At 48.2% G+C, this 22,061-nt stretch overlaps 1 protein-coding gene across 3 annotated transcripts in view; it reads right to left on the minus strand.

The window, feature by feature from the left end:
* LOC139267224 (chloride intracellular channel protein 5-like) overlaps positions 1-22,061 on the minus strand; it is a 237,950-nt gene that overhangs the window by 35,967 nt on the left and 179,922 nt on the right. For 2 of the 3 annotated variants that reach the window (XM_070885201.1, XM_070885202.1), the window contains exons 2-3: positions 11,454-11,563; positions 6,754-6,879 (exon numbers count right to left, since the gene is read on the minus strand). In XM_070885201.1, the coding sequence (XP_070741302.1) occupies positions 6,754-6,879; positions 11,454-11,563 (236 nt within the window). Of the gene's footprint in view, positions 1-6,753; positions 6,880-11,453; positions 11,564-21,188; positions 21,274-22,061 lie in introns of those variants that run through there. The other variant, XM_070885204.1, reaches the window with a different exon arrangement.

The raw sequence follows: 22,061 nt of genomic DNA on the forward strand, positions 1-22,061 counted from the left end.
TCCATCTGCCAAATTTTTGCCCACTCACTTAACCTGTCTATGTCCTTTTGCAGATTTTGTGTGTCCTCCTCACACATTGCTTTTCCTCCCATCTTTGTATCGTCAGCAAACTTGGCTACGTTACACTCAGTCCCTTCTTCCAAGTCGTTAATATAGATTGTGTTAAGTATGGAAGAACTCCACAAGACTGAGTACTGTGAGCTAAAACTGATGTGACCTTAGTCGCTTTAATACAACTCCAGAGTACCTAAACAGCATAGCAGACAACCTTTTATACTTTCTTGCACGAGGTGTGCAGTTGACCCATGGACCTCCAACAGTTGTGCCTCTGGTAGCAAGTCTTACACAGTTACAATGTTTACATACATAACAGGTTGTAAATAGTTGGGTTCCTAGCACTGATCTCTGCGGCACCCCACTAGTTACTGGTTGCCAATCAGAGAATGAACCATTTATTCCGACTCTCTGTTCTCTGTTACTAAGCCAATCCTCTAATCATGCTAATATATTACTCCCAATCCCTTGAACTTTTATCTTGTGCAGTAGGTGGCTGAACAGTCCAATACAAGAGCCACAGTCTCCGTCATGGGTGGGACAGATAGTCGTTGAGAGTAAGGGAGGGTGGACAGATTTGCCGCATGTTCTTTCCGCTGCCTGCGCTTGATTTCTGCATACTCTCAGCGATGAGACTCGAGGTGCTCAGCGCCCTCCCGGATGCATAGTTGAATCTTGAGGCGGTCTTTGGTCAGGGGCTCCCAGGTGTCGGTGGGGATGTTGCACTTTATCAGGGAGGCTTTGAGGATGTCCTTGTAACATTTTCGCTGCCCACCTTTAGCTCGTTTGCCGTGAAGGAGTTCAGAGTAGAGCGCTTGCTTTGGGAGTCTCGTGTCTGGCATGCGGACAATGTGGCCTGCCCAACGAAGCTGATCAAGTGTGGTCAGTGCTTCACTGCTGGGGATGTTGGCCTGGTCGAGGATGCTAATTGTTGGTGCGTCTGTCCTCCCAGGGGATTTGCAGGATCTTGCGGATACATCATTGGTGGTATTTCTCCAACGATTTGAGAAGTCTATTGTACATGGTCCATGTCTCTGAGCCATACAGGAGGGTGGGTATAACTACAGCCCTGTAGACCATGAGCTTGCTGGTAGATTTGAGGGCCTCGTCTTCGACCACTCTTTTCCTCAGGTGGCCGAAGGCTGCACTGGCACACTGGAGGCGAGGTTGAATCTCCACATCAAGGTCTGCTCTTGTTGATAAGAGGCTCCCGAGGTATGGGAAATGGTCCACGTTGTCCAGGGTTGCGCCGTGGATCTCGATGACTGGGGGGGGTAGTGCTGTGCAGCGAGGACAGGCTGGTAGAGGACATTTGTCTTATGGATGTTTAGCGTAAGGCCCATGCGTTCGTACGCCTCAGTACATATGTCGACTTTGTCCTGGAATTCAGCCTCTGTATGTGCGCAGACGCAGGCGTCATCCTCGTACTGTAGCTCGACGACAGAGTTTGGGATGGTCTTGGACCTGGCATGGAGACCGTCATGTATGTAATCACAATGTAACACCACTGTATTACTGTATACACTCAACCTAGATGCACACCTTGACCACAAGGGGCGAACTTGTGGGAGACACTCCTTACCTGATCACACAGCTATAAAAAGGGAGGTCCCACGCAGGGTCATCGTCTTTGGAGTCCTGTGAATAAAGAGTTCAGGTCACAGAGTGACCTTGTCTCCAGAATGAGCCTCGTGTGGTTTCATGCTGTAGAGCAAGGACTTTACATTGGCGACGAGAAACGGGAATTCACGGCCCACGAGAATGGCCACCGGTAGCACAGAGGAACGGAACTGTGTTGGGGAAGACTGGGACGATTTTGTCGAGAGGCTTCAACAAAGCTTCATTACGAAAGAATGGCTGGGGGAATGCAGCGGCTGACAAGCGAAGGGCTCATATTTTGACCAGCTGTGGATCAAAGACTTACGCGCTCATGAAGGACTTACTAGCACCCGAAAAGCCGGCGGACAAAACCTTTGAAGAACTTAGCAAATTGATCGGTGAGCACCTCAAACCGGCGAGTAGCATACATATGGCCCGACACAGATTCTACACCCACCAACGTCGTGAAGGACAGAGCATACCGGACTTCGTAGCGGACCTCCGGCATTTGGCCAGCCTCTGTAAGTTCACAGACGCCTGCAGGGGGGAGATGCTAAGAGACTTCTTTATCAAGGGCATCGGTCATGCGGGAATTTTCCACAAATTAATTGAGACCAAGGACTTGACCTTGGAAGCGGCGGCATTGATGGCTCAAACTTTCATGGCGGGAGAGGAAGAGACGAAAATAATATACGCGCGCAATTCTGCCTCTAACGCGGCGATGGATCAGGGAGTCAACATCATCAATGCGACTCAGAGCCCCGCAGGCAGGCAGGGGCAGTCTGACACTCCCCAGGCAGCAATAGACCCCAGAATAGGACTTCAACAGAGACAGAGACAATGGCAGGCTGAACGGACATTCACGCCATCACAGTGGACAATGCGGCCCGGGATGGGGCCATTGACACCCACTAAAAGGGTATTTAAGAGCAGTCAAGGGGACAGTCAGCGCGGAATGCCTGGCCATAATCCCTTTGTTCCCAACAATGGAAACTTTAACTCATGCTGGAGGTGTGGGGGAAAACACTCAGATCTTGCAAATTTCAACAGTTTGTCTGCAGGAACTGCAATCTCAGTTCCACTTAGCTCGAATGTGCAGGAAGTCTGCAACCAGACGAATATATGAGGCGGATGGACCAGAAGAGGGTTCTTTGAGGCAGGATGACGTTTGGGGCAAATCAATGGACGCCGAGGTTCAGCGGGTCCATGTGGCGTATATGATGTGGGAAAAGATCGAGAGCGAATTGGACCTGCTGTCGAGAGAGGGCATCATCTCGCCTGTTGAATTCAGCGACTGGGCGAGCCCCATCGTTCCCGTCCTAAAAGCGGATGGCTCGGTCAGGATCTGTGGCGACTACAAGGCCACCATCAATCGGGTGTCCCTACAAGATCAATACCCGCTCCCGAGAGCGGATGACCTCTTCGCCACGCTGGCAGGCGGCAAGCTGTTTACCAAGTTGGACCTCATTTCAGCCTATATGACCCAGGAACTGGCCGACGAATCTAAACTACTGACCACCATCACCACGCACAAGGGACTGTTCGTTTATAACAGGTGCCCATTTGGCATTCGATCAGCGGCCGTGATTTTTCAACGAAACATGGAAAGCCTGCTTAAAACCATTCCAGGAACGATCGTATTCCAGGACGACATCCTCATCACGGGTCGAGACACCGAGGAACACCTCCACAACCTGGAGGAGGTGCTACGCCGACTGGACCGGGTAGGCCTGTGACTCGAAGTCTAAATGTGTGTTCTTAGCTCCTGAGGTTGAGTTTCTGGGCAGGTGGGTTGCTGCAGATGGGATTCAACCCACCGAATCCAAAACAGAGGCGATTCGACGAGCACCCAGGCGCTGCAACACATTGGAGTTGCGTTCATGCCTGGGACTGTTGAACTACTGCGGGAACTTTCTGCCGAACTTGAGCACGTTGTTGGAGCCGCTAAACGTGCTCCTGCGTAAGGGTTGCGATTGGTTTTGGGGGAACTGTCAGGAACGGGCTTTTGATCGGACGCGAAACCTACTTTGTTCAAACAAGTTGTTGACCCTGTATGACCCCTGTAAAAAAATTGGTTCTGACGTGATGCATCGTCCTATGGGGTTGGGTGCATGTTGCAACAGGGCAATGCTAAGGGTCAACTACAACCTGTGGCTTATGCCTCCAGGTCGCTCTCTCAAGCAGAACGGGGATAAGGGATGGTCGAGAAGGAATAGCTTGCATGTGTCTATGGTGTAAAAAAAAAATGCATCAGTACCTCTTTGGTAGGAAGTTTGAATTAGAGATGGACCACAAGCCATTAACATCCCTGTTGTCAGACAGCAAGGCTATCAATGCCAACGCATCAGCTCGGATATAGCGATGGGCCCTCACGCTGGCTGCTTATGACTACTCCATCTGGCACCAGCCCGGCACTGAAAATTGTGCTAATGCGCTCAGCAGGCTTCCACGGGCCACCACTGAGGGGTCAGCGGAGCAAAGCGCTGAGATGGTCATGGCTGTCGATGCCTTTGACAGCGCAGGCTCCCCCATCACAGCCCGCCAGATCAAAATCTGAACAAACAGAGATCCCCTCCTATCACTGATTAAGAAATGTGTCCTGACTGGGGATTGGGCGCCCGCACACGGAGCATGCCCTGAGGAGGTCAGACTGTTCCACAGACGGATGGATGAGCTCTTCATCCAAGCCGACTGCCTACTATGGGGCAGCTGGGTAGTTATGCCCCAGAAGAGCAGGGAGGCATTCATCAGGGAACTCCACAGCGAGCACCCAGGCATTGTGCTGATGAAGACCATTGCCCGGTCACATGTGTGGTGGCCGGGAATTGATTTAGACCTGGAACACTGTGTTCGCAGTTGCACGACGTGTGCCCAGCTGGGTAATGCTCCCAGGGAGACCCCGCTCAGCCCGTGGCCCTGGCCCATCAGGCCATGGTCATGCATTCATGTTGACTACGCGGGCCCGTTCATGGGTAAGATGTTCCTTATTGTGGTAGATGCGTACTCGAAATGGATCGAATGCATCATTCTGAATTCATGCACGTCATCCACCACCGTGGAAAGCCTACGTGCGATCTTTGCAACCCATGGCTTGACGGACATCTTGGTTAGTAATAATGGCCCATGTTTCACAAGTTACGAATTCCGAGAGTTTATGTCGGGCAATGGCATCAACCACGTCAGGACTGTGCCGTTCAAGCCGGCCTCCGATGGCCAAGCGGAACGTGCGGTCCAAATCATTAAGCAAAGTATGCTCAGGATTCAAGGACCCTCCCTACAATGCCGCCTATCACGTCTCCTGCCTTTAGATCCTGACCGCACTTGCTCACAGGGGTCCCACCCGCAGAGCTACTAATGAAACGGACACTCAAATCTCAGTTGTCCCTCATTCATCCAGTCCTGACTGACATAGTTGAGGGCAAGCGCAAGTCACAAAACGAGTACCATGACCGCAATTCGAGGGGGAGATGTATAGAAATAAATATAGAAATAATCCTCAATCACGCCATGGGGCCCAAATGGTTTGAGGGCACTGTAATTGACAAAGAGGGGAATAGGGTCATCGTGGTAAAACTCAACAATGGTCAGATATGCCATAAGCATCTGGACCAAGTAAAAAAAAGGTTCAGCATCGGCACGGAGGAACCTGAAGAAGACCATGAGATGAAGCTCACAACACCGCCAATGAACGAGCAACAAGAGCAATCAGAAGAATGCACAGTCCCTGCGGTCAGCCCGGACAGGCCGGAATCGCCACAGGTGACAGACACTCACATCAGTGTCCAACAACCAGAGCCTCAACTGCGGCGCTCCATGAGGGAGCGTAGACCACCTGAAAGACTAAACCTATGATCCCAATAAGACTTTGGGGGGAGGGGGGGAGGTGATGTCATGTATGTAACCACAATGTAACACCACTGTATTACTGTGTACACTCAACCTAGATGCACACCTTGACCACAAGGGGTGAACTTGTGGGAGACACCCTTTACCTGAAGCCACAGGTATAAAAAGGGACGTCCCACGCAGGGTCATCGTCTTTGGAGTCCTGTGAATAAAGAGTTAAGGTCACAGAGTGATCTTGTCCACAGAATGTGCCTCGTCTGGTTTCATACTGTAGAGTAAGGACTTTACAGAGATGGCGCAGGTTGAACAGGTTCCCACTGGTTCTGTAGTTTAGGTCCACTCCAGCGGGGAGCTTGTTGACTGTGAGGTGGAGCATGGTAGCGAGGAAGACTGAGAAGGTTGGGGCGATGACGCAGCCCTGTTTGACCCCGGTCCGGACATGGATTGAGTCTATAATGGATCACGGCCTGCATGTCAGCATGGAGCAGGCGGAGTATGTTGACGAACTTTTGTGGGCATCCGAAACGGAAGAGGACACTCCATAGACACTCGCGGTTGACAGTGTCAAAGGCCTTTGTAAGGTCAAAGAAGGCCATGTATAAGGGCTGGCGCTGTTCCCTGCAGCTGTGGTGCTGCAAAAATCATGACTGTTATGCCCCGTAGGGGACGAAAACTGCACTGTGACTCCGGGAGGATCTCCTCAACCACAGAAAGAAGGTGGTTGAGGAGGACTCTAGCGACAACTTTCCCAGTGGCTGATAGCAGGGAGATTCCTCTGTAGTTGCCGCAGTCGGACTTGTCCCCTTTTTTAAAGATGGTCACGATCACTGCATCTCTGAGATCTCCTGGCATGCTCTCCTCCCTCCAGATGAGAGATATGTGGTCATGTATTCATGCCAACAGTGCCTCTCCGCCATACTTTAGCTCCCGTAGCCTTGTTGTTCTTAAGCTGTCTTATGGCTTTTTCTACCTCGTGCAGTGACTCAGCTGAAAAGTCAGTTTGCCTGCCTGTGATCAGAACCAAAATGGTGGGTCCAGCCCAAGTGGGGCCACTCTTTAATTTTGTCACAAAAAGCACTCAGAGTTTGGTGACACTCGATAAAATCACCTGCTAAGGGAATTATTAGCGCTTCTGGTAGCACTGCTGCTGCTGCTATTTATTTTAGAGGGTTACCTCTGACCATGTTCTTGCCTTTGGAGACAACCCTGTAAAGCAAACAGGGAATCAGGTTTATTCAAGACAATGGGACTTACTTTGGCGGACCCAGTGTCTCCTCCAAGAATTCTTCAATTTTGTTGACATCTGTCTTGACCTCCCCATTAAAGGTCAGAAATGGAGGGTGAGTACCAGGAGCTAGGTTATGTAGATCAGCTGGTTTTCTATAAAGAAATAATAAAATGAATCAATAACTGCAACTTTAGGATATAAATAAATCAATAATATGGCAGGAAAATCAGTTCTGGACTGTTTTAATGCTACATGCATGGTTTCCAAGTTTTCTAAAGTGAATGGGGCTCAGGCCCATATAAACATATTTTGGTTTTGTCAGCAAGTGCAAAGATTTTTTTTTTAAGTAAATCAATTGATAAAATTCTACAATATCCAGCCGATTATTGGAAAATGATAAGGAGGAACCTTTTGGACAAGGATGGCAAAATAATTTCATCCTGATTTTCAGAAGTTGAGGAAAAAAATGTGACATGTTTAACCAATCTGACATAAAAAGCATGAATATTAATTTAAAAACCCTTTAGATATTTACAATTAAAATTACTTCCAATAGTAAAGAATTTTCTCCTCTACACATGTCGTGCATCTCCGGAAAGGTGGAACTATACTGCTGCTGAATTCCACCCAATTCTGATTAATGTCACCCCATGATTGTTGATGAAAGGGGTGGTTTTAGCAGAAAGATGCCACTTCTCATTAAAAAGGAATACCTCACACTACTATGCAGCATTCCAGTCAGCTACCCATTGGAGAACTGATGAGGTCACTCAACTGACTTGAGACAGCCCGAGTGATACCCTGCCCCGAGATTCAAACACACGGCATTCTGATTGGATATTATTTTCAACTGCTATTCATTTGCAGGAGGATTTCGAATGATGACACTGATTATTTTAACAGTAACACCGAATTTCATGACATTTGAAATCAAATAAAACAAATAGAAGTTAAAATTGAATGGATTTTCACAAGACCAAATGTTCTTTCCTCTATTCAATGAGATAGTTTGGTGAAAAAACCCTCTCCAGTTGGTGAGTGAGCTTGGTGGAAGCTGCAGAAAAAAAAATGAAGATTCATCTGATCGAATTACTGTCAGTGAAAAGTAATGTTTGCATTGTGCAATGTTTGTGGTGAAAGAGGGTATTAACAAGGACAAACATTGTTTTCTTTAGTCAAATGGTGCGAATAACCTCTTATCTGGGTGATATTTTTCAGTCAAACAAACAAACACACAGAGGCGGTGCTATTTGGATCCAACAACAACTTACATTTATATAGTGTCCTTATATAGAAAAACATCCCAAGGCACTTCACAGAGAGTAATCAAAAAAAATTGAAAATTCACAGGAATGACAGACTCTGTTCCCTAACCTAGGCAATGGATTTCTATATATCTATAACTATATATAAATAAATAGATCTATATAAATATATATCTATAAATATAAATAACATTTCAATATCAGCTAACATGGGGGGCCAGGAAGGGAAGTTGGGTGGTCAGCAGTTTAGTGGGAATAGGATCAAGGGAGCAGGAGCTGGGTCTCATGGACAAGATGAACTCAGAGAAGGCATGAGGGGAGATAGGAGAGAAACTGGAGAAAAGATGCAGGTGAGAAACAAAACAAAATACAGATTAATGTAGTGTTGAAACACCAATAAAGAAAGGAGAAAATACTAAACTGAGAAACTGAAAGAATGGACAGTTTCGCTCTTGGGGTTGGATTTTACCAACCCCGGCGGGTCTGTGGTGGGCGACGTCGGGGGCGGGTGCCAGCTTCGCTGCCGGCTCCAGCCCGCTGTCCAAAATTATTTTTCACCTGTTTAGGCTTGTTAATCCCATCCAGCTCGCTTGCCGGCCAATTGAAGGGAGCGGGTCTGATGACTTCCTTCAAAGGAACATACGCAAATTAATTTTGACAGTTGTGCTGTCAGTGTTCTACAGCATTGAAGTGCTGCAAACACTGACAAGCACTGCACACAGGTGCATGGCGGCACCTAGGCTCTCCCATGACTCCCTCCTTATGCTTATGGAGGGAGTCACAGCACACAGGGAGGCTCTCTTCCCTTACAATGGGCAGAAAAGACCTCTCCAGATCAACACAACCTGATTGCACATTGCACAGAAGGTCACAAGCAGGGATGACATCAGGAGAATCTGGCTGCAGTGGCGCAAACCATTCAATGATCTCAGTAGATCACAAAACATTACTGCAAACCCACGCGCAACCTCATCCTGCTGTGCCACTCATCATATCCCTACTCTACCCCTGCACATCCTTACTCACACCAACTTACCTTGCACCTCCACCTATCCTCTCCATCTATATTATCACAACCCCATCTCACCAGTCACCCCTCACGCTCACCCTCATCCTAGTCCAATCATACCAATTAACAACACATAAGGATAGGCACTTGTGCGTTTTAGCCAACGTTCATGTAAAGTTTCTGTTAAAGTGCTGTCAAACATTAAAATCTTTATTTTCAACACTTTGCATTCTTGGACAGATGTGTGAACCTTTGGAAGTGGCTTAGTGAGTTGCAGTGAATGGTGAGGCATAACAATATCCACCACAGTGTTGATGAGTGTGAAAGGAATGGCTTGGTCATTGTAGGAATGCTTTATGCTGCTGGTGTGGGGTGGTAACAACCTGGAGCATCATGTGGCAGCCAGGGTGTACAGCGTCAAGTGAAGTAAATCTGGCCATAGTAAGGCGTTCCGGGCAACAATGTGGTCGGGTGCTGATGCCCTCTGTCCTATGCAGCATCAGTTATTGCAGAGAAGGTTGGTATTGTTGTTGGTGCGGCTGATGTTGGGGCTGATTGTGGTATGATTCTGAGGACCAAGGTGAGACAGTATAAACCGTACCAAATCTGATGTAATAGATGGCAGGTGAACTTGAGATCTGTCAATGGTGAGAGAGGTTGTTCCAATGAGGTGACACTGGATAGAGAGTTTGCTCCAAACCTGCAACCTGCATAAAACTCAATCTGTCTTCCAATGCACTAAGCAATAGCTTCTGAGCTTGGAAAGTGAACAGCTATAAGATGTGAGCTTTTATCGCATATTTTCAGCTGTCACATAATGAGATGGTTCCATGGCCAGTCAACCTCTGTCCTGCTTACCTAATGTGATCTCCGAGCAGCATGGGCCCGGTGGGCAACCTGGTAAACTTTGAAGGTGAGCTGAAAATAGTTTTTAATCCCCTGTTAACAAGGTCATAATGACTTGAATTTCCTCCCCCGCCGCTGCGTGTTGTGTCTGCTCAGAGCTTACAGACCTGACATTTGGGAAAGGTGCATTGCGACGGGTTGACCCATTGTCAAAATAAAACATTTTCCCTCTCGACTCACCACCGATCGTGCCCGCTGACCCCCCTAGGGAAATCCCCCCTTATTGTGTAAGCCTTCAAGGAGTGGAGTTTAGTGTTTATCCTCTAATTTCTGCATCATTTGATTGAGGGGGTCTAACAATGCCCTCGGCACCCATTGCCCACGAAAAGAAAACAACATCAACCAGGATGACTGCTTCTCAGAGATGACAAGGAGAAGGTATGTGAGGACCATACTGGAAGAGAGAGAGAGAGAGAGAGACAACATCACAGATTAAGGGGAAAAATTCTAATGGGGAGCAAACGACATTTCTCCCAGGCGTGGAGCCCCTACTGACACACGCGGAATTTCGGTAGCGCCCCAGGTCCCTGCTCCGGCAACACCATCATCATGCACAGCGACCCGTTTTCACCCCAGAGCAAAAATTCGACAGCACCCAGTGAGGCTGCCACTGGCGATGTCTGTGACAGCTTCGTGGGGTGCGTAACGAGCTTTAGGCTGCTGAAAATTTCTTAAATAGCTGACTTACCAGTTGCAGCCTTCTGAACTTCAGATCGCGGGGTCCGTGCCGCGATGCTGCAGCTTGGCACCCCGCTTCTGTGCTGGGCTGATGCCACGGTACCCCACTCCCTAGTGCTCCATCAGTAGCCCCTTCTCTATCCTGCAGAGTCGGCAGTGTGTTGATCCCCTTTAATGGAAGGGAAGGGCCCGTATTCCCACCAGCACCATGTGCCTCTCCATGTAGCGCTGGAAAATTCATATTGGTTGGCGCCCTGGATCCGCTCCAGGGAGGAAGTGGAGCACGAGATTTTGCGCTCCACTTCCTCTTGGAGCGTTAATCCCATTTATCTGGTGGGGTGGGACCTCTGTGCCTGGTGCAGGAAGGCCCGCCTCACAGCTTTTACCTATGCAATTTCACGCCAGTGTTCCAGTATTTGGAAGAACACCAAGCCAGAAAAGGAGAAATTAAGACAGGTGACCAAATGCTTAGCTGAAGAGATGGATTTTGAGGACAATTTTAAAAGAGGTAAGAAAAGTGGAGCTGAAGAATTCCAGAGGGCAGGATTCCAGGACTCGGGCAACTGATAGCCCTGTCACCAATAGTGATGTGAAAGTGTGTGTGTGGCGGGGGGTTGGAGGGGGTTGGGGGGGTGGATGAACGAGATTAGCAGGAGATATATAAATAGTAGATGACAAAGAGAAAGGTGGAGAGAGAGAGAGAGAGGGAGAGAGAGAAAATTAGAGAGCAGGAAGCAACAAGAGACAGCTACAGAGATATTTTTTTTAAAATCCTCGAGTAATCCCTATATAAATATTTACACTTTCTTATTAAGTGTGTGTGGTTTGTGAACAACATGTGTTGATCTAATGATCTTTAGTCCCTTACCTCTTCAGGTCAACTGTTGTGACATTGAACACAACACCTTTCAGCCACAGAATCATGAAGAGTCGCTGAGAAAAGGGGCAATTACCGATACTCTCTCCATCAATGCCAGCCTGTAGGAGAAATGAAAAGCACTTGATTATACTGCCTACAATATGTACAAGAGGAAACAAACAGTTTTCACATTATTTATTTTCAGCATCGTCACTTCCCGACATTTGGGTGTACAGGATCTCTACTCTTAATTAACCCATGTTAAATGGCATCCAGGTTTGCTAGATTACGGTAAGTATGAGGAGAATCTGGAGTAGGACCCAATAATTTTAAGAAAAGTGCACTTGTCATTTCTGAACCATTTTCATTTTTTTTCTGGTATTTTTCTGTTGGCATTTATATTTTTATGAGTCTTTGTGATAAACTTTCAGATGAGACATTCATGTAAAAGATCCCATGAGGAACAGGGGAGTTCTCCCTGGTGTCCTGGCCAATATTTATTCCTCAAACGACTTTACTAAAACAGAATACCTGGTCATTATCACATTGCTGTTTGTGGGACCTTCCTATGTGCAAATTGGCTGTTACGTTTCCTACATTACAACAGTGACTACACTTCAAAACATATTTAATTGGCTGTGGAGAGATTTGGACATCCTTAGTTTGTGAAAGGTGCTTATATAAATACAAATAATTTATTTTAATTATTCTATTTTTCTTTTCCTCCAGCACAATTACTGGCACCAGTGGGTTTCCCAACAGGACTCCCCTATCTGAGGTATTTGGAAGAAGCAGAGGAGCATCAATGAAGGGATTCCAGCAAGATCACACTGCAAGAGAGGTGCTCCATGCTCACATGCACATCCATTTCTGCAGACACAGATGAACATATTTAATTTTGGCAAACAATTAATCAAGGCAGAGAGCCTTATTCCAAAAACAAAGCTAGGACAACAGACCCGGTGACACCACTAAGATATGTGAACACCCGACTGACTAATGCCGGACGCTTCCTTGCACCCATCCACATGTCACTGAATGCATGACAGACTTTCATTGAATAAAACAATGCCAGGGTAATAATTAGCTAGCACGCTGATTGGCCGCACCCTCCAAGCTGCCAGTAACCATATCTGCAGGCACTGGCAGACCTACCTGGTAATGACTGGAGAAACTACTTTCACATGGACCAGGTCAACAAACAGCCAGATACAAGGACACTTACAGCTACCATGTAGCATAGGGTTGGCATACCCAGTGACAGTAGCAGTCAGCTGTGGCCTGACTGCTACCCAGCATCACTTCCTTGCAGGCATGCTGACCCATAGGGATGCTGCAGTGGTGTGGCACAGAAGGGGCAGACCCCTTGTATTTCAGCACTCAAACAGGGAAGCAGGAGCTGGTCTTCGCCATCACTTGCATGCAAACTCATGCCTGCACCTTGGGTTTCCATCACTTCTTGGTCATCTCCCTCTTCAGCCTTGGTAAAGGTTGCTAATTGGCTAAGATGCCTTTTGTGCTTACCCAAGAGGTTTTCCAAATGTCATTGTCCTATTATGACACCCCACCCTTTATAATACACTTAGCTGAAATTTTCCCCTCCCACCACTAGGGTACTTCCTGATCAGGAGATCCAAGAGCTAATAGATCGCAAGCGCAGGGCATTTCTGAGCCTTAAACAACAACCCAACTCGGGAGCAGCAAAGCAGCATTACAGATGGCTCAAGGCTCAGGTCCAACAAAAAACCCGGGACCTAAAGAACAGGTGATGGATGGAGAAAGCTCAGGGAGATACAGCAGCTAGCCGACAGCCATGATGTGCGAGGATTCTTCATCGCAGTCAAGGCCACCTATAGTCCAAATACCCAAGGCCCCACTCCACTGCTGGCCAAGAATGGGGAAACAGTCATCAAGGACACCGAGGCGGTGAGGGCCCGCTAGAAGGAGCACTTCGAAGATCTCCTCGATCGAGACTCTGCCTTTGACCTGAGTGTTCTCAACTCCATCCCGCAGCATGCCACATGCCACCACCTCAGTAAGACCCCAACACTGCATGAGGTAGAAAAAGCCATAATACAGCTTAAAAACAAGGCTACGGGAGCAGATGGAATCCCTGCTGAGGCACTAAAGTATGGCGGAGAGGCACCGTTGGCGCGAATACATGACCTCATCTCTCTCATCTGGAGGGAGGAAAGCATGCCGGGAGATCTGAGAGATGCAGTGATCGCGACCATCTTTAAAAAAGGGGACAAGTCCGACTGCGGCAACTACAGAGGAATCTCCCCGCTATCAGCCACTGGGAAAGTTATCGCTAGAGTCCTCCTCAGCCGTCTTCTCCCTGTGGCCGAGGAGCTCCTCCTGGAGTTACAGTGCGGATTTCGTCTCCTACGGGGCACAATGAACATGATTTTTGCAGCGCGACAGTTGCAGGAAAAATGCAGGGAACGGAACCAGCCCTTATACATGGTCTTCTTCCACCTTACAAAGGCTTTTGACACTGTGAACTGCGAGGGTCTATGGAGCGTCCTCCTTTGTTTTGGATGCCCCCAAAAGCTCGTCACCATTCTCCGCCTGCTCCACGACAACATACAGGCCATGATCCTTACCAACGGGTCCATTACAGACCCAATCCACGTCCGGACCGGGGTCAAACAGGGCTGCGTCATCGCCCCAACCCTCTTCTCAATCTTCCTCGCAGCTATGCTCTACCTCACAGTCAACAAGATCCCTGCTGGACTGGAACTAAAATGCAGAACCAGCGGGAACCTGTTCAACCTTAGCTGTCTCCAGGCCAGTTCCACCCCAACTTCTGTTGTCCTGCTACAGTACGCGGATGACGCCTGTGTCATGTATCTTACATTATTATATATAACTGTATCCTAACATGCTATACATGACTGTAATAAGATACGACCTGTAACCACCAGCATACCTTACCACCAGGGGTGCACTTGCAAGAGACAGGTATATAAGGACAGGTCTCAGGCAAGTGCAGCATTCCAGAGCTGTGAAATAAAGGTGCAGGTCCAGAGTGACCTTGACTTCACTACATGCCTCGTGTGAATCTGTACTGAGGGGACAGGACTTTACAGCCTGCATCTGCCTACATACAGAGGCTGAATTCCTGGACACAGTTGATGTATTTACTGAGGGGTACGAAAGCATGGCCCTTACGCTAAACATCCATAAGACAAAGGTCCTCCACCAGCCTGTCCTCGCTGCACAGCACTGCCCCCCCAGTCATCATGATCCACGGCGCGGCCCTGGACATGTGGACCATTTCCCATACCTCGGGAGCATCTTATCAGCAAGAGCAGGCATTGACGACGAGATCCAACACCGCCTCCAGTGCGCCAGTGCAGCCTTCAGCCACCTGAGGAAAAGAGTGTTTGAAGACCAGGCCCTCAAAACTGCCACCAAGCTAATGGTGTACAGGGCTGTAGTAATACCCGCCCTCCTGTATGGCTCAGAGACACGGACCATATACAGTAGACACCTCAAGTCGCTGGAGAAATATCACCAACCATGTCTCCGCAAGATCCTACAAATCCCCTGAGAGGACAAACGCACCAACATTAGCGTCCTCGACCAGGCCAATATTCCCAGCATTGAAGCACTGACCACACCCCTGACACAAGGCTCCCAAAGCAAGCGCTCTACTCGGAACTCCTTCACGGCAAACGAGCCAAAGGTGGGCAGAGGAAACGTTACAAGGACACCCTCAAAGCCTCCCTGATAAAGTGCAACATCCCCACTGACACCTGGGAGTCCCTGGCCAAAGGCCGCCTTAAGTGCAGGAAGTGCATCCGGGAAGGCGCTGAGCACCTCGGGTCTCAACGCCGAGAACTTGCAGAAAACAAGCACAGGCAGCGGAAAGAGCGTGCGGCCAACCAGTCCCACCCAACCCTTCCCTCAATGACTATCTGTCCCACCTGTGACAGAGTCTGTAGTTCTCGTATTGGACTGTTCAGCCACCTAAGAGCTCACTTCAGGAGTGGAAGCAAGTCTTCGTCAATTCCAAGGGACTGCCTATGATGATGATGACTTCCTGCACATGTCTTAATTTGCACCTGGAGCTGCAAATAACGATAAACCTTGAAATATTATGTGTAAAGAGCACACTTCCTTTTATGATACTGCAAAACTTGTTTCTTATTATAAACTAGGTCCATATCAGAAAATCTAGGCTTCAAATCATAAAAAGGCAGTGCTCTAGTCATGAGTAGGACCATGCCAGCTGCAAGTCATTTATATGGCAATGGCATCATTCAAGCAGACTAAAAAAAGGATGGGCTTGTAGTCCCAAATGAATATATTGTACATGTTTATTCTCAATGGGATTGAAATTCCACTGAGCAGTGCTCTCAGTTCACTGGTTAACACGCTGGTGTAAAATTCCTCCGTACACCAGCTTAATTCAGTTGTTAATCCACTTAAAACAGACTTTGTTAAAGTAGTACACAAGTAATTTTATGTAAGTGGGTTAATCAAAGCACAAAAATAATTGTTTTTCGAAACAATAATCCTGCTCCTGTGTTTGGATCAATACCTCTAGTCCAGATATCTGTTATAATTTCTTCCTAAGATAGTCGGTATTGGAATACACTTTGCAACTTTTATGGCCTTTTCTTTTGCTCCTCTTGATCTATTACATGTATTAGGGTATCAAAGTACAGAGGGTGGCTCTTTCCCAACCAACAATCAGCCTTTAGTACCTTTAAAATTATGAAAGATTTTGATAGAGTGGATACAGAGAGTGGTTCCACTTTTGGGGAAGAGCATAACTAGAGACCATCAATTCTCTAGTTGATGGAGAATTCAATAGGGAATTCAGAAGAAAATGTTTTACCCAGAGAGTGGTGAGAATGTGGAACTCGCTACCATGGGGAGCAGTTGAAGCAAATAGTATAGATGCATTTAAGGGGAGGCTAGACAAGCAAATGAGGGAGAAGGGAATAGAGGGTTATGCTGATAGATTTAGAGGAGGAAAGATAGGAGGAGACTCGAGTGGAGCATGGACTGGTTGGGCCAAATGGCCTGTTGCTGTACCGTATATCCTATGTAATCCTATGAACTGCATTTGGATGAGGAGGGTCCAAATTGTTGGCCTTCCAAATTAGAAGGGTAAATTTATCTGTATGTTCCTCCACAACAGCTGTGTTTTAGTCCTAATTATTTTCATCCACAGGGTAACAAAATAACAACCTCCATCAGTTAGTCCAAACTCTTGATGTAAATGAACAGCAACACAGCAGAGCTCTGCAACTGGTAGGTAATATCTATGCTTAACCCAGAGTGTGGCGCTATCAAAGCACCACACTGCTCTAGTTTTACTGTAGCCTACGTATCTTATAAATACTGAACAGGACAAAGAATTCTGTATTCTTAAAAATACATTGGTACAGAAATTGCAGTCGGAGGCTTAGGGTCTTAAACCTAAAAAAGCCTCCGACCTGAAAAAAATCTGTGGACTTACCTGGTGGTCTGGAGACTTGTGGTCCTGGGCCTCTACTCATAGGCCTGCATAGAGGCCCCGAATCCCAGGAGCGCAGGTGTTTTGCAAGCATCACTGTGGTCACATGGGCCGGCCCAACCAACGTAGGGGTATTCCCATTGCTATTTGTGGTAAGTTCCATACGTACGGAATCATCATAAGCATAAATGGGAATACCCAAAAAAATACACCCTTAAAATAATTTTTAAAAACACATCACGGTCTAGAAATTCGGGTTTTAGCGATTTCTCCCGTTTTTGGGCGATAATCATGGTGGTATTTGTTTTAGCACCAGGGTAGCTCTAACACTGGCATCGCAAATTTCACCAAACGTTGACCAGCAATAGCGATAGCGCTAAATCAGGCCTTGCATGTGTGAATTTGTGCGCCGGAGCTGAAATTTGCGATCGAAAAAAAACTGGACCTTCTCCGATTTTTTTCTTCTTCCCACGATTCTGGTCAGTTGTCAGAGTGCGCCCGCACATGCGCAGTACATCCAGGGCTGAATCAGGTATTTTTTTACAGACCAAGCAGCCTCGATGGAAGGGGACTCCAGCACGCAGAGAGCCCAAAAGTTTAGTTATGAGGCAAACGAGGCCCTGATTGCAGCTGTGCAAACCAGATGGGGGAATTTAATAGGTGGGGTGCTGGGCCCAGCTGTGCGAAGACGATTGTGGATCAGAATGGCTGAGGAGATTTCCTCAGTCAATAATATCAAGAGGTACCATCAACAATGTTGTAAAAAGTTTAATGACCATTGCAGGGTCGTCAGAGTAAGTAATATTTTTATTCATGCACTTGTTCATTACTTAAATTTTAAATCTGACACACGTTGGTATAGGTAGGCTTATTTGCCAAGAATGATGGTTACACATTAGTAAGACTGCTTTTTGACATCTTAAAAGGTGTTTCTGCACTTTGATGTCTTCGTCATGAACCACGTGCAACTACCAGGCCATTAAACAGAGGACTGTATTAAATGCACACAGTATGGTATAAAGTGCTTTGGTGGCTATCTGTGTCTGCCACAAGAGAAGAAGGGTGCTCTGGTAACCATTCCCATTGTCACCTTTGCTGGGAAAGTTGTCGCACAACCGTTAGGAGCAGCGGCGCACAGGCGGCGGTTCACCTGAGACACTGCCATTGACGGACTTGGAGGAGCGCGTGGCAGCTATGATCGGTGCCTCAGGGAGGTCAGCTACCCGTGGGGATGCTGAGCCCCTGTTCAAAACTGAGGGTAAGTCCTGCAAAATCCCTGGGCTGGGTTGGGGCAATGTGATGCAGTGTCTGTGGGCTAGGGTTGGGGCAATGTGATGCTGTGTCTGTGGGCTAGGGTTGGGGCAATGTGATGCTGTGTCTGTGGGCTAGAGTTGGGGCAATGTGATGTAGTGTCTGTGGGCTAGGGTTGGGGCAATGTGATGCTGTGTCTGTGGGCTAGGGTAGGGGCAATGTGATGCAGTGTCTGTGGGCTAGGGTTGGGGCAATGTGATGTAGTGTCTGTGGGCTAGGGTTGGGGCAATGTGATGCTGTGTCTGTGGGCTAGGGTTGGGGCAATGTGATGTAGTGTCTGTGGGCTAGGGTTGGGGCAATGTGATGCTGTGTCTGTGGGCTAGGGTAGGGGCAATGTGATGCAGTGTCTGTGGGCTAGGGTTGGGGCAATGTGATGCTGTGTCTGTGGGCTAGGGTAGGGGCAATGTGATGCAGTGTCTGTGGGCTAGGGTAGGGGCAATGTGATGCAGTGTCTGTGGGCTAGGGTTGGGGCAATGTGATGCAGTGTCTGTGGGCTAGGGTTGGGGCAATATGATGCTGTGTCTGTGGGCTAGGGTAGGGGCAATGTGATGTAGTGTCTGTGGGCTAGGGTTGGGGCAATGTGATGCAGTGTCTGTGGGCTAGGGTTGGGGCAATGTGATGCAGTGTCTGTGGGCTAGGGTTGGGGCAATGTGATGCAGTGTCTGTGGGCTAGGGTTGGGGCAATGTGATGCAGTGTCTGTGGGCTAGGGTTGGGGCAATGTGATGCAGTGTCTGTGGGCTAGGGTTGGGGCAATGTGATGCAGTGTCTGTGGGCTAGGGTTGGGGCAATGTGATGCAGTGTCTGTGGGCTAGGGTTGGGGCAATGTGATGCAGTGTCTGTGGGCTAGGGTTGGGGCAATGTGATGCAGTGTCTGTGGGCTAGGGTTGGGGCAATGTGATGCAGTGTCTGTGGGCTAGGGTTGGGGCAATGTGATGCAGTGTCTGTGGGCTAGGGTTGGGGCAATGTGATGCAGTGTCTGTGGGCTACATATAATGCAGTAGTGCCGATCCTTCAAATGAGCCTGTGTTATGTGACCTTCCTCGTGTCACCCTGTCCCCTCCCCTGCTGCTAACCACTCATCTGTTGTTTTCTATTTCCAGATGAGGAGGCGCCACACCCGCCAATGGAAGCCCCCACCTCAGCCCATCGTGTCGGGGTGGAGGAGGGGGACCACGAAGACACCGAGGATGAGGAATGTCCACGGGAGGAGGAAACTCAGGAAGCTACTCCGGGGCGGCGGGAGGGTCCGATGCAATCGACACCTCTTTTACCTGCGGGCAGTAGCTCTGACCAGGATGACACATTCTCAGGCTTTGGCCAATCCAAGGCTCCGGGTCCAAATGGCGTGCAGCCACGCACTCCCAGGGTTGAATTGTGTATGCCATCTCTCTGGAGGGTGAGTCGGCAAAGCCAGTCGGCTGATAGAGAGGCAGATGCACACCTGGACATGGTGGGACTGGCCAGGGAGAGCGTCCAGCTCAGCCGACAGCTCCTGGAGGTCTTGGGTGCTTTTCCTGAAAGCATTGCGGCACTATCCATGGACACGATGGAGGGCATGTCTCAGTTGTCATGGCTGTCAAAGCCCACGCCCAATTGATGGTCTCGACCTTTGGCACTGCAGTCCCTAGTGTCACAGCACCCAGACCCACATCACCTGTGAATGGTGAGGCCGAACAAGAGCCTTGCCACTCAGAAGCCAGGCCTTCCATACCCTGAGCTTCACCAGGAATCCACACATGCCATTGTCTATCCCCCTTTTAGAGCAGGACTCTGGCTGCGTTGCTGCACGACGTCTACCACGGGTAGGGTCATGGTGCGAGAGGGCTGGGGGGGGGGGGGGGGGGAAGAGGGGCAGGAGGGGCCGCAGGTAACAGACGTTCAGTGCAGGGGTTGTTCTTTCATTGTTTTGTTGTTGCTATTTTCTAAAAGTTTTTTAAAGTTTCTTAATTCTGTTAAGTTATTAAAAGTTCACCATAATGTTTAATGAATGTTATTCCAGTTTGCAAATTACGTTTACAATGTTTAATAAATCTTATTCAAGTTACTGTATGTTAAATACATTATTTTGTTCACCTTAACCATTCCTGTGTAGTGTTTCATTTGCAGAATAAGAGGGGGAATAGTCAACATGGTGGGATACAGTGGCCAGTCAATGGTGAAATGTGCCGTTCACTGTTCAAGCAAAGCGATGAATTATGAGCTGCTGACGCAAGGCCTTTGCAGTGGCGAAAGTTCCAAGAGGCCTCCCCTGTGGTGGGGGTTGGGGTTTGAGATGGGTTCATTGCCAGAGCCCTCGACCTCCTCCTCCCCTCTCTCCTGAGGTGGTCCTGCAGTCCCCAGTGGCAAATCCTGTCCCCTCACGATGGCTAAGTTGTGTAGCATGCAGCACACCACAATGAACTCAGAGACCTGCTGAGGGGAGCATTACAGGGAGCCTCCAGTGTCCATGCATCAGAAGTGCTGCTTGAGCACTTCAATTGTCTTTTCGATAATGTTGCGTGTGGCTATATGGCTGTCAATATAGCGATGGTCGGCTTGTGTCTGAGGGTTCCGGAGGTGGGGGGGGTCATGAGCCAGGTGGCGAGGCCACAACCTTTGTCCCCAGCATCCAGCTCTGGCCTTGTGGCTGACACTAGAACAGGTATGAGATACTGCTCTCAAGCAAGATGAAAGCATCATGGATGCTCCCTGGAAATTGGGCATTTACTGCCATGATGCACTGAGTATGGTTGCAGACGATCTGTACGTTCAGGGAATGGAATCCCTTTCGGTTTTGGTAAACCTCTGGATTCTCTAAAGATGCTTGCAGGGCGATGTGCGTACACATACAGTCAATGGCGTCCTGAACCTTGGGGAAGCCAGCAATTCGTGCAAAACCTATAGCCCTCTTATTCTGTGCCTCGAAGGTCATTGGGAACCTTATAAAGTCCATCCTGCATGTATACAGTGCAGTAGTCACCTGGCGGATGCAGCGATGTGTAGCGTACTGCAGGATGGAGCATATGTCCCCAGCTGATGCCTGAAAGAAGCCGGAGGCATAGAAGGCAAGTGCCACAGTCACCTTCACCTCGACGGACAGTGCAGTCCTGTTGCCGCTGGTACGCTGTAGGTCTGCCTAGAATATCTCTGTGACCACCTCTTTTCGGAATTGCAGCCTTCGAACGTACTGTGCCTCAGACAGCTGCAGGTATGAGCTCTGTTCCCTGTAAACTCGTGGTGGGGTAAGGCCTCCTCCCCATACGTCTGTGGGCTCTTTGATTACGCTCAAAATGCTCTTGTGTAAGCCTTCTTCCAGCTCGATGCTGCATAGAAAAAGCAGTCAGGAATGATGGCAGAGAAATTATAGCCCCCATTCTTTGAAATGTCCTTAAGTATCCTTAAAAATAAACTATGAACTCACATAAAACTCAGTTTGTAAAAAGCAACATTCCTTCCAAATCCTTTTATGCAATGAACTTCTGCTCAGTTTTTCAAGATGGCACCGTTAGCACGAGTGTTTCCTGGATCCGACCTAGAAAGACTATTTTTTCGGGCGCGTTTTGGTTGGCGATAAAAATGACAATATCGGTGAATTTTCCACCTCCGGCGATAGCGTGGCGTTGCACACCAATTGACTTCATAAAAATGGCTAAAAAAACGGGTGGGCGATTATTTTTAGTGCTGGTGCAAAACCGCTGCATAATTTTCCATCCGGGCGGTAAATTTTGTGTGTCTCATTTAGTGCCAAAATAATTTACTTTTTCAGCTTCACCATGGTGATAAATGGGCGCAACCTTGCCACATTTCTAGCCCAACATATTTAAAATTAATCAAACTGGAATGAATTAATTAT

This window comes from Pristiophorus japonicus, chromosome 7 (genome assembly GCF_044704955.1).
Source record: "Pristiophorus japonicus isolate sPriJap1 chromosome 7, sPriJap1.hap1, whole genome shotgun sequence".
Classification (NCBI taxonomy): Eukaryota; Metazoa; Chordata; class Chondrichthyes; family Pristiophoridae; genus Pristiophorus; species Pristiophorus japonicus.